Here is a 13,949-nt window from a genome sequence, read left to right on the forward strand (position 1 = left end):
GAAGATTTAGTCGCATATGCGAGTGATTTACTCGCAATGTAGAGGGTTGGAACACAAATGACTCGGCGAGTTAAACTAGTTTAAAGCCAAACAGGAGAAACACTGTGTGCAACGAGACAGTGTTTGTTGGCAAATCGCCATCATTTACCATGGATTTACTGTAGTAACACTCACTACCCAAAGTTTGCGGGTTCGAGTCTTCGGTCCGGCAGGAATTGTAGGTGGGGGGAGTTGAATGTACAGTGCTCTCTTCCACCTTCAATACCACGACTGAGGTGCCCTTGAGCAAGGCACCGAACCCCCAACTGCTCCCCGGGCGCCGCAGCATAAATGGCTGCCCACTGCTCTGGGTGTGTGTTCACTGCTGTGTGTGTGCACTTTGGATGGGTTAAATGCAGAGCACTAATTCCAAGTATGGGTCACCATACTTGGCCACATGTCACGTCACTTTCACCATATAAAACTGAGGTTGCAACAATTTTTAAAGATGTTACTGATTTTGATAATGAACAAAAATGTGCCTCTGCATCCTAACTCAAGCTACTATCAAATGTGCATTTCTAAGAGACAAAAAGTGATATTATTATTATTAATATTATCAGGCAACCCAAACCTGTTTCTTGATTTGAAACATCGTGATAATTTTTTTGGCCATATCGCCCAGCCCTACTTTTAGCAATTATTTAAAATGCATCTGATTACTCTACACAATAATCTAGAAACAATGTGAATGAACACCACAACAGCTTAAGCAGCAAACTTTGCAAAACACAAAAATTATGTCACTGCAAAAACTTTTGACCATGACTGTATGCTGTTAAAAAATGTACATTTAATCAGTTCTTGCTTTCCCTAGAAGTTGTACCCATGACCTTGGCTTTGTACTGTTTGAGCTACAGAAAGCATGGTTTGTTATAGTTCAGGGCAGCCAAGAAGTCTCTGAAGATTCTTTGCAATTGGAATAGGAGAGAAGCTTTGTTCTAGAGGTCAGCCAGGTGGTCTGTTCATTACATTACTCCAGATTGCCACTCATTTGAGTAATGGTGGCACAGGCAGCAAGATGATTGAGTGGAAAATGGAAAAAACTTAAATGAGCTGGCAAAAACCTCAAATGCAAAAGAAAAATCAAATGAAAATAACCTATTCAAACCTATTTCTCGCTGTTTATTTACCCTGTGGTCCTGCTAACAATGGCAGAGTCAGAGTCGACTGATTCAGGCCACAGGTCTCTCTCAGCCCCCTGTCCTGAGTTTTAAAAAGACTCAGTGGAGCATAGCATCAGCCCCCATTCATCTGCTGCACACATCCCAACACATGCATCTCATGAGTTATTCACAAGGATCGTGCTGTGTTGATGTTTGTGAAACTCTTTTTGTTGCGAATGACTTTATTTTCTCCCCTTCTCAGTTGTTCACATTTGTTTTTCTATCTGAAAGGGTTTCCGACTTCTAGAGCATGTTTTTAGGTTTCATTTCGTCTTGTTTGTAAGAGACTTTAGTACAACTTCACCCACATAACCCCATGTTTTAATGGTTTATAAACTTTAATTAAAGCCACAGACTCCATGAAAACTGGCTTTTGGAGCAGATGTTTGTGTAGTACCCAAAGGAACAAACCCTAATGACCCTGATTTGTCTGTATGTGTGTGTGTGGTCATGCGCTATGCCCATGTGGCTGTTATTTACCCTGGAGAGGAGGCTTTTGAGGTTACATGCAGATGTGTTTGTACAATAAGTATGGCAGCTTCTGGTAATGACTCTAGAACACAGACTACCACCCAGCAAATTGCAAAACAATACGGCACACTGTACATCTAGTTTACAGAATAAAAAGTAATTGTTTTGAATGAATACACATTGTAATTTGTGCCAATGGCATTATGCTCATTGTTTGTTATCTAATAATTTATTTAAAATGCAATTTATACATACAGTGACTTGACTTGACTTGGCTGTATTAACATTCAACTTTTTAAAAATATTTTCATTATTTTTGACTTGTTTATTAATATTTCCTTAAAACTGCTACTTTGCATATTGATGTTACAAATCTTTTGTCCATGGAATCAGTCATATGGAAACAACATTCAGAAACATACTGAATAAAAAATCTCTACAATATTGTAATGTTTATGAATTATTCCTTCATTCCTTCATTATATTTGTTAAAAAAACTTTTTAAAAATTAAATATATTTTAAATTAAGTTTATGAAACCATAATAAATACATATGAAACCAAAATAAATCAAAGATTACATTTTTGAAAATGCTGCACATGTGTTTTAAACTTATTTTTAAATGATTTTTTCTTTTTATGACATTCACCTTTTTATTAAACATAACATTCTCTTTCCACAATAACTGTCTAAAATACCCACATGTAGTAGATTAAGTGTATTCACAACAATAAATGAATAATTTACAACAAACAGGCATTTGGGCATCAGGCGCTTTATTAGCCGTTGCTTAGAAGCAATGACTAGGTGTTGACATTTCAGAGCTACCGCTAGCAGGACCGTTACTGGTGTTCTGTTTAATAGAGATTCAGCAGCTTCTGTTCTTGGCTGCAGCTTTGTTTTGCAGGTGTAACTTGTCCAGTGTTGGTGGTGCTACAGTACCCTCAGGACCCCCTGCTGAATGGGGGACGGAGTCCAAGTACATTAGCTCCCACAGGTGAAAAGTGCTGCTGTCAGGAGAAACTTTGGTGGACTTCTTTAATCTCAGGCTTGCTGGGTTTGTGTTAGTGTTAAGAAAAACCACCTGGCCCTGAGAAGCTCCTGTGGATTTTGCACTATAATGAAGTGGAAAAAGTAGGTCTGTCCTGTCTGTTCAACACTTCAGTTTCAAAATATGACACTGCAGGGCTATTAGAACTAATAGAGATGGCCTTCCTTAACACTAGGAGATGACATTTCTGCAGAACAACTCTACTTTTTGTTATTATCTATATATTCTGGGCTTTAGCCCTATGATTATATTGAGGAAACGGACCATTGTCCATCCAACCCTTTTTAACGATACATATATATAGGAGAAGATAAATTACAGAGAGTTTGTTTTGGCTGAAAACACTACAGCAGAGAGGTTAAATTAAGACATGGAGAACATCTACTGTCAGCAAGATCACGGGCACTTTCCGTCTTTACTGCCTATATATGAGCTGTCTTTCAACATTTTATCCAGCCACAAACCTGGCCAAGTCCTCTGCTCTTTGACCTGGCGAGAGCTTCCTCATATTTCAACGCTAACTTTATTCCCAGGTAATTGCATTGGTTCAAGCTAGTGTGTCAGCATACTTCACATTAATCAGTACTGAGATAAACTTTGTGTCTTCAATCCAAGTAGAATATTTCCACTGTGTTGTATTTCTCCTGTGTTCTAGACAGTGGAGTATGGTGCATGTTTTTATATTTGTGAATGGCAGACGTGAACTGGAGAGGATGAGTGTTGAACGTCAGATAAACAGTTACGCAACAGGAGGGATCAAGAGGGTTTGGCAGTGGAGTAATGAGAGCTTAATCCGTGCATGGCAAAAGCCTTAATCTCCCACCTCATCCTGTCTACACACACTCGTATGAACACACAGACACATCAGCATGAGCCAGTGAATGTCAGACTGGAGGCTGAATCATATACTACAATACCCTTGTTCGTTATGACGTATAATACTGAATGTATTTACATTTGAAAGCACTTTTTTTCAGGAAATATTGCACCGTTAGAAGGCGGTTTTGTTAGGTAAATGTCTAATGCAAGCATTCCAATAACCTAAATCTCATGCTGAAATTGTGTTGCCTACTATTTCTGTTTTCTCATTGATGGCCATAACATACAGTAGGCTCAAAACAGCATCCAACTTGCACTGTTATGCTGCACATTTTCTGTATGCCTAAAATAACTTGATGATCTACTAGTTACAAAAATGTACAGTACATTAAACAGCAGTTAGTTCCAGTCCTCGAATTTTATTGGCTAATCGGTGCTTCAAGAGTGCCAGTTCAACAGCACTGGGACTTGTCACTATATCACTCCGATAGTTTCTTTTTGTGCTTTCCAGAAGAGACTGTCAGTATATTCCAGTCAGTTTGTGTATTAGTGCATTATGTTGAGAATAATAAGTGATGATTTCTGCAGGTTACATCTTTCTATAATTCTAGTAGGTGGCGACAAGTGATTGCCTTTTGAGTGAATGAATTATTGACTCACCTGCTTAGTTCAAAAATACTGATTCATTTAGCAACCAAACATGTAACTGTGTATTAATGAGTCATCTAATTATTCACTCAACTGATTTGTTCAGAAACACTGATTCATACACAAACGCAATAGATTTTGTAGTTGTCAATTTCAGGTTTACAATGTAAGTTACTCTTGTATAAAAGCTAAATCACACATTTGAAATGGGGCTGGTCTAAATGTCATCATTATTTTTAGCTTATACATTAATGATGTAGGCTAGTCATTTTCAAAATCAGCATGACTAACATGATTTTTTTTACATGATCTGACTAAATATGCACATCAGACTGCCAAATAAGTTATTAAAATTTTAGAGACTGATAACTGAACTAAATTAAAGGGGTCATATAATGCAATTTCAAATTGTCCTTTCTCTTTGGAGTGTTACAAGCTGTTCATGCATAGATAAGATCCCTAAAGTTGCAAAGACTAAAGTCTAAAACCCAAAGAGATATTCTTTATAAAAGCTAAGACTTGTCCACACCCTCCTAAAACGGCTCGTTTAAACACGCCCCCACATTTCTACGTCACTGTGTGGGAAGATTTGCATAACACCGCCCAAATGTTCACGCAAAGAAAGTAGGCGTAACTTTTATTCTCGCTGTAGTATTGTTGCTGCCGTCATGGAAACGCTGTGTGTTTCATTGTGAAAGCGAAACTACTTTGTTTGGCCTTCCAAAAGAGCACGATATCTGCTTCGTCATGCCTAGAGCTGATCCGTGCTGGTAGCTGAGGAAATACATCAACTTCGCGCTGTCAATCGCCGGATCGGCTTTCACCGTGGACGAAGCGGAGTCCGTGCAGTAGGGTTGTGCCGATAGACGATAGTATCGTATATCGACGATAGACAGAGATATCGCCTGTGGCTGATGCCTTTGACGATAGCAAGACGATTATTATTATTATTAGTAGTATTATTATTAGTATTATTATCAGGCTAGTAATACTATCTAATTAATATTAGGGCTTATTTGTTGCATTAGGCCTATATTTCTTTTTCTGCGTTTTTACAGTATTGCGCATTCTAACCAATCACACACGATTATGCTGAGCTTATGAATGCAATGGCCAATCAGAGGCGATCAGATGAGTCATCACTGAAAGAGCTGAGTTCTGTTGTTCAGCGCGCGCTGACTGAATTCTGACTCACGAATTCTCTCATTATAAACAACAAAGTGCAGATGTACGTGCGATGCAAGTATAAAAGATTTATTCATCATATAGTGTAGATTCACTGAGTTTAACGGGAGTGTTTTTAAAATGCATAAACTCGCGCTAGACTGAGCTTGTGATGATGTTCTTTGGTAATGTAATGTTGTTTTCTGTAGCTGCTTTTTGAATAACTGAGGAAATGTAAGCATTATATTTAGTAACTTACGATGTTTCTATTAATTTGTTATCATGTTAAGTACAAATTCAGTCATATTAAAAACATTAGGCTGCTTTTAGCCTTATGCTGGAGTTGGTTTACTTTCTCGCAATGAAACTAAGTAAATAATTACATAAATTAGCACGATAATATCGTGTATCGGCGATCTCACAGACTGACGATAGGACGATATGAAAATTGAGCATATCACCCAACACTAGTGTGCAGCGCATTTTATGGAGGACTGTTTCCTGAACCTGCAGAGTAGCCTACAATGCGTCTGTGCACAAAGGCTCTTTCTATAGACCAATTCAGAGTAGACGTCACAGTTACGTCACTTGCAGCTGCGCGCGCATAGTGGTTGCAGAAAAACATTGGGAACAAGTGGAGGTAAATGGGTAAAATCCATGGAATAAAAGAAAAAATATTTTTGTGCCTTTTGATGTCAAGATCGGAATGCAAATAATTTTTATAGAATACTGTCGTCAAAGACGCCATTTGAAGCTAAACTCAGACATTTAAATGGACATACTATGGATGAAAACTGCTATGATTACTCTACTTTTAAAGCATACATTTGATTTAAACAATAGGTCTACATAATATTCATATATGCTGTTCATAGAGGACGTATTGTATTAGCCCTACAGTTACAGCATGAACTATTATTTAAACCTTACTATTAACATTTTTACATTTATTTATTTTATCTTACAATTCTGACTTTTTTTCTCGCAAATGCAAGTTTATATCTCCTAATTCAGACTTTATAACTCGACTTAACTCAAAAATAGTGAGTTTTCTGCCACCAGATAGGCTCCGCCCACAAAAACGCCATCCCTGTTTCGGATCTGTAAGACTATCCCACTCTCTAACGTCAATTTCGTTGAATAACAGTGCTTATCGCTGGGTGACGAGCTCTTGTAATATGCAAAGAACATTTTGAAAATGACGTCTAATCAATATAATCTATAATCTTTTTAAACCAAACTATTTTGTGCTGTATCCGTGTAATTCTCTAGCCGTAAAGGCTATCTCTCCCGGGTTTTCTGCAACCATGATGCGCGCGCATCCTGAATGTTTACAAACATATAATTGGTCTATAAAGTGGGGCAGTTCCAACTTTGCAAGGACAGTCTGGCGCTTTTGACTCACAGCCTGTAAGTACGTTTTTTATATTTAAAGAATTTGCCACTGACGATTCAAACGCGAGTTTTGAGCAGTGTAGAGTAGCGCTTGTTGTTTGTCATTTCTCCGATCACAAATGCAGACATGGTTTTATGTTTGCACGATACACAACGCGTAAAAAGGTTTTATTGGTATTGTCTCATCGCATAACAGTATGGTAAGGGGCGTAACATTTCCGTCACACGCTTGTTTGTAAAAATCGGCGCGTTTCAGAAAGGTGGGGCATAGAGGAGCAACAGTAATGTACATTATGTGGAAAATAATGTGTTTTTTTAACCTTAAACCGCATAAACACATTGCATTACACCAAATACACAACATATCGTTCTTTTTAGCAACGTCATATGACCCCTTTAAAAATGCAAAGTAAATGTGTAAACAATGTAGACTACTAAAACTACTTTTTATATTTCCATTTTGCATGCTGTTTGTTTCATATGCTTTTTTTTTTTTTTTTTTTTTTTTAAATGTGGGAAAATTTTTAATCTAATAACTTTAACAACTTTTAAAACAACATTCCTTAAACAATTTATTGTTTAAGGAAGACTTATTGGTAGTGGTATATTCTGCACACTGAACAGTATGCTAGTATTCTGTTCTGAGCATAGCCAAAGACTCTTTATGCAGGTGTGACTATCAATGAATTGGTTATCCGGCAGTGAGCTCTGGCTGTGTGACTTCCTTTGACAGTCTGAGTGAATGGACTCTCTCTGCTGGTCTGAGAGATATTGAGAGAGATGTGGCCTCAGAGGCCCTTCTGTGTGCTTGACAGCATCCTCACATAGCGGTCTAACAGCGGTCTCATTCTTTATCCCTCTCTCTTTCAGGCTACATTCTGAGTCTGGTTCTGCTCACCCTGCCCCGACAGCACCTGGTGCAGCTCTACCTGTATGTGCTCACTGCTCTGCTGCTGTTTGCTGGTCACCAAATCTCTAGGTGAGCGTTTAGGACTTTAGAAATAGAAAGAGATTGACAGAAAAGCTGCTCCCACCATAACAACCCTGATAAGCCACTAAAATTCCCTTAAAAACACTGTGTTTACCATTCAACCAAGAGAGAATCCATCATGCATTTTGAGTCAGTCTATTTTATAGAATATGGTTGATTATATTTGTTTACACTTATCTTTGTTCGTTACAAAATGGGACTGACCCACTTAAGACCCTAACTCTAACCTTAAAGGGATAGTTCACCCAAAAATGTAAATAACCCCATAATTTACTCACCCTCAAGCCATCCTAGGTGTATATGACTTTCTTCTTTCAGACAAATACAATCGGAGTTATTTAAAAAATGTCCTGGCTTTTCCAATCTTTATAATTAGGGGTGCACATAAGTGGTACGCAGGTGCGCATGTGTGACCAAAATAAAAAATGCGCTGTGTAAATAAGTTCAGACTACTCATTTGTGTACCGACATGGTTGACAGCTGTTAATGCACAATTACCATTTTAGATCGACTAACTTTAATACTGTATACGATTTCCATTCTAACTGAAAGCATAAATCTAGGCTATTTGCTGCTGTTTTCAAAGCACAATGCAAAACTGTGACATTTCATTCACTGACACTCTTCACTCAGCAGCGCTAAACCCGGCAGCACATATACTTACTCGCCGGCAAGTTTGAAAATGATGAAAATTCATATGTATAAAAAGGAGTAAATATTAGATTATCCGGCAGTGAGCTCTGGCTGTGTGACTTCCTTTGACAGTCTGAGTGAATGGACTCTCTCTGCTGGTCTGAGAGATATTGAGAGAGATGTGGCCTCAGAGGCCCTTCTGTGTGCTTGACAGCATCCTCACATAGCGGTCTAACAGCGGTCTCATTCTTTATCCCTCTCTCTTTCAGGCTACATTCTGAGTCTGGTTCTGCTCACCCTGCCCCGACAGCACCTGGTGCAGCTCTACCTGTATGTGCTCACTGCTCTGCTGCTGTTTGCTGGTCACCAAATCTCTAGGTGAGCGTTTAGGACTTTAGAAATAGAAAGAGATTGACAGAAAAGCTGCTCCCACCATAACAACCCTGATAAGCCACTAAAATTCCCTTAAAAACACTGTGTTTACCATTCAACCAAGAGAGAATCCATCATGCATTTTGAGTCAGTCTATTTTATAGAATATGGTTGATTATATTTGTTTACACTTATCTTTGTTCGTTACAAAATGGGACTGACCCACTTAAGACCCTAACTCTAACCTTAAAGGGATAGTTCACCCAAAAATGTAAATAACCCCATAATTTACTCACCCTCAAGCCATCCTAGGTGTATATGACTTTCTTCTTTCAGACAAATACAATCGGAGTTATTTAAAAAATGTCCTGGCTTTTCCAATCTTTATAATTAGGGGTGCACATAAGTGGTACGCAGGTGCGCATGTGTGACCAAAATAAAAAATGCGCTGTGTAAATAAGTTCAGACTACTCATTTGTGTACCGACATGGTTGACAGCTGTTAATGCACAATTACCATTTTAGATCGACTAACTTTAATACTGTATACGATTTCCATTCTAACTGAAAGCATAAATCTAGGCTATTTGCTGCTGTTTTCAAAGCACAATGCAAAACTGTGACATTTCATTCACTGACACTCTTCACTCAGCAGCGCTAAACCCGGCAGCACATATACTTACTCGCCGGCAAGTTTGAAAATGATGAAAATTCATATGTATAAAAAGGAGTAAATATTAGCATTTTATTTTTAAGTTTACTAAAAAATGTTTGTATTTTTATTATTTTGTTAATTTAACCCAATTTGGGTAGTTTTTAACCCACGGACTGGGTAAATATAGGACAGAACACATTTGGGGTTAATTTTACCCAGCAAATTGGGTTGGTTATTTAACCCATCATAATGGGATGATTTAACCCAGCTAATGGGTTGATTAATTTTTATTATAATACTAGCTTTTTTTTTTTTACTTTATACATGAAATAAAGTTTACAGATTAACTTCAATCCTCTAAACTTTTGTAAAATACTCCACAACCACTGGTTTGCATGATAAATGGGTCAATGACGTGATGCCTACATTTTCTGTCTGATTGCATTTTTTCAGTTAAAAATTGGTTTAAATGCATAAAAAAGATATATATGAAGGACCTCTCCCATGTATGAACTCACTTTAACTTATCAAAAAACATTAGTTATTTGTAGACTTGTGCCAGTATTCGGTAATGTGATATATCACGGTAATGAATATGCACGATATTGTTATCGTGGGCACTTCTAAATACCGTGAATAATTATATATTACAAATTATTCAGAATTTTGAATGCATTTTAAGAATACTTTTCCCATAAACTGGTCAAAATGCACAACACCGCTGTATGCTGCGTGAAAGACGCGTGCGCACTCTGATGTAAACAAGCGCGGACGAGAAGCACATGGCGGAACATGTGAGAGACGCTCTGGATGAAAGCGCACTTTCACTCTCTGACAGCAGATGGCCTAAACTGCAGAAATAATAATTGAAGCTCTCGCAATGGGAGCAAATAGCTCCCGTGAGCGCAGCTTCCGCATGGGATTTCCCCAAGCAGGAAACGCACTCCGTGTGGCCGTCATCGGCGTGCAGGGGGACCCGCACGAACCGCAGTAACGGCGTGGCATTTGCAACAACGCCTATGTGCTCTTTTAGAAGCTCTTTTAGAAATCGCCAGATGGCGGCAGGGGAACCGGACCGGAACTGCTGCGTCGCTGGAGCGGCGGAGAAGCAGGTCAGCCGTGCTGAGAGGTCCCGATTCCAGCTGCGAAGGCGTGTCAACGCCCGCTTATATAGCCAGATGCCCCGCCCATTCTGGCGGGCTTTGGTGAGCTTCGTCGCCAGAGGCTCGTGCAGCTCCACTGCCGAGCCATTGGTTCATTTTTTAAGCACTGCACGAACCAATGGCCGTGCAGTTTCACTGCGTGAATGAAAAGGCTTCAGTTCAGGAGAAAAAAGCTTTTTTCCCATATGCGTCTTAAGCAAGACTCAGTATGAGTGAAGTATTGAAAGGGAACTACCCAAACATTGGGCTGTTACATTTGACCCAGGAGCTGGGTAACACAAAAACTACCCAAACACTTAAAAAATAACCCAAAAAATGACCCAAAAGACTCAACCCAGCATTTGTGTTAAAAAAATAACCCAGGATTTTTTAGAGAGTATTTAAAAAAAAAAACTAAATAAATGAAGAGCAATATTATTATTATCACTACTATTAATTAAATTTTTTTATAGTTATATTTAGTGGGTCATACTCTGTGCAGTGTGAGGATCAAACAAATCTCCAGGTGCTCTTATGAGAACCAGGCTGAAAAAAGTATGTGCACCCCTAATTATAATAGCAGTGAATGAGGGTCGAGACCCGAAAAAATGCATCCAACCATCATAAAAATTACTCAACACGGCTTCAGGGGGTTAATAAAGACCCTCTGAAGAAAACACCTATGTCCTACGTCATTGGCTGGAACACCACTCTCTCGTGAACACACACGTATGACAGTTAGCAGAGGCTAGAGATTATGGTTTATAAAGTTTTAAATATGGACATTTTTCTTACACAAACGCATAAATTTGCTTCAGAAGGCCCCCCAGAGCTGTGTGGAGCACTTTTTATGATGGGTGGATGCACTTTTTTGGGCTTCAAAATCTCAACCCCCATTCACTGCCATTATAAAGCTTGGAAGAGCCAGGACATTTTTCATATACAGTAACTCCGATTGTATTTACATTTAGACATTTAACAGACGCTTTTATCCAAAGTGACTTACAAATGAGGACAATGGAAGCAATCAAAATCAACAAAAGAGCAATGATATGCAAGTGCTATAACAAGTCTCAGTTAGCTTAATGCAGTACACGTAGGATGAGTAAATCATGGGGAAATTTTAATTTTTGGGTGAACTATCCCTTTATGGTGATAGGTCACTCCAAAATTATTATATTATATTATATTATATTATATTTATTATATTATTAAAGAACATTTATTGAAATAGAAAAAAAAAAGTTTACTGTCACCTTTGATCCTTGCTAAATAATAATTTCTTTAAAAAAGTTTACGGGCCCCAAAGTAGTGTATGTTATATTATGTTATTATTTCCTTGCCTTCATGTCTTTCTAACCTCTATGCTGTTGTTTCTACATGGAACATAAAAGTTTATTTATTTTGTATTTTAATACCTTTAATACTATTTGAACAATAATAATTAATTAATAAGCTAATTAATAATTTGATTAATAAAGAAACTAGCCAAAGGAGGATTTTTTTTTGTACTTCTATTAACATTTATATTTGGACATTTAAATAATGGTGCACAAAAAGATGTGTTTTTAATGCTTTGAAGGTAGAAAGAACATTAAGATCTGAGCAGGCATTATGACAGACTGGAGGCTCCTCTGCCATGCTCATGGGTCCGCGATTATAGTGTGGTGTTTTGCGTTTGACAGCTGGCTGTTTAGTGTCAGATTAAGAGAGAGCTTTTAGCACATTTCTCAGCATAATATGTGTCTGTAGAAAAAGTAGTGGCTCCTCAAATTAAGATCACCCAAGTGTGGCAAAGTCATTACTGCCAGCTCGTAACTTACCTGCCTCCCTCTATTCCCTCTCTGCCTCCTTAAACTTGTCAGGGTCTGGCGTCTGGTGTTCTCCCTCTCACCACCAGAGGTCGCCACTTCCCATCCTCCCGGACTCCGTTACCTTGACTCCACACACCTGTGCACACACTCCCTCACACACAGCTGTTGCCCATCCTGCGGGCTATTTATACGCCTTCCCCACGCCTCTCTGGGCGGATTATTAATAATTGTTTGTGATTGTTACTAGTTGTAGTTGTTGTACGAGCTGTGATATGTGGACTGATGCAAGCTCTACGTGGCCGTATTGCATCAGAGTCCATTTTCTGTTTCGAGCCTTTGTCAGATTCTTATATCTGTTTGTGTTTCTGTTGTGTCAGAGTCTTAGCTCTGTTTGTGTTTTCTGTTTTGGTTTTGACTTTGTTTTCCCCTGCAGTCAAATAAACCTGCATTTGGACCCAGACCCCTGTTTACACGGTGTGTTTTCTGTACCGCGCCGTGACAAAACTGAGCAGAGCCAAGCTCAGATAAGAATTTAAGCAAGCTTTGTAAATGTTTATTCAGGTATATGTGTGTCATATATGACATCCATTCGGTCCTCTAAATGAGTTAATCTCCCAACTTGACTGAGTCATGTAAGAAAAAAAAAATTATGATGTTGCAAAGCCATTTCAATAATCAAAATTTTCACCAAAAGCTATTTTAGGGCTTTAAAAGTGCACAGCTTTTATGGTCCACTTTTATGCTGCTTTAATGATAATTTTGCATATTTTTTTAAGCTTGAAAGCTTCAGTTTTATGCATTATAATCATGAAAAAAAGAGCGACCAGCACATTATTCAGAAATTCTACCTTTGTGTTCCACGAACAAAGTTATACAGGATCTTTTTTCCCACCACAAAAATTTGTTTTAGATAAAAAATTATTGCTGGAGCCCCTGCAGAGGCCCTAGGGCTTACAGACCCCTTATTAAAAAGCTCTTATTAGCTAAGGGTAAAGGAGTATTTTTAACTTCTAAATGTCAGTAGTGGTTGTTGTTTTTTTTTGCTCAGTGGGACTCAGGTGAGAGTTATATAAGGGATTGTTCTCTCAGGAATTCTAGTCTGATAAAAACAGATGGACTGATGGTTCCACCGCTTTGCTCTGTCTGACTCACGCTGTAAGTATAGATCCTCCACAGGCTGTGATGACTCAGGGGGAATGTCGCGCTGTGAGAGGTTAGAATAAGGTCTCTGTTCTCTGTTTCAGGGACTATGTGCGCAGTGAACTGGAGTCAGGCTATGGGGGCCCGCTGTACCTGGAGCCTCTGTCCATCAACCGCTTCACTACTGCGCTCATCTGTAAGTGCCTTACAAAGTCTCCAAAGCATCTCAGTGGTTGTTGCAGGATTGAAAGAAAGGGATTAAAATGTAAGCATTAAAACATTATTCTTTTTTCATTAGAATAATGTGCACTGATGAATTAGTGCTATTAGGGCTGTCCGATATAGTACCAAAATTAAATATTCATTTTTAATATTTAATTAGTGTAATTAATTAGTGTAATTAAAAGAATATCATTTGTTTAAATATTTATATATATATATATATATATA

The 13,949-nt window shown here is 38.3% G+C and overlaps 1 protein-coding gene across 1 annotated transcript in view; it reads left to right on the plus strand.

Annotated features, from left to right (window-relative positions):
• Positions 1-13,949, plus strand: part of LOC107740095 (RING finger protein 145-like) — a 30,021-nt gene that overhangs the window by 4,502 nt on the left and 11,570 nt on the right. The window contains exons 3-4 of the mRNA XM_016552383.1: positions 7,624-7,732; positions 13,604-13,695. Of these exons, the coding sequence (XP_016407869.1) occupies positions 7,624-7,732; positions 13,604-13,695 (201 nt within the window). The remainder of the gene's footprint in view (positions 1-7,623; positions 7,733-13,603; positions 13,696-13,949) is intronic.

The sequence above is a fragment of the Sinocyclocheilus rhinocerous genome, unplaced genomic scaffold, assembly GCF_001515625.1.
Source record: "Sinocyclocheilus rhinocerous isolate Xijiao unplaced genomic scaffold, SAMN03320098_v1.1 scaffold584, whole genome shotgun sequence".
Lineage (NCBI taxonomy): Eukaryota > Metazoa > Chordata > Actinopteri > Cypriniformes > Cyprinidae > Sinocyclocheilus > Sinocyclocheilus rhinocerous.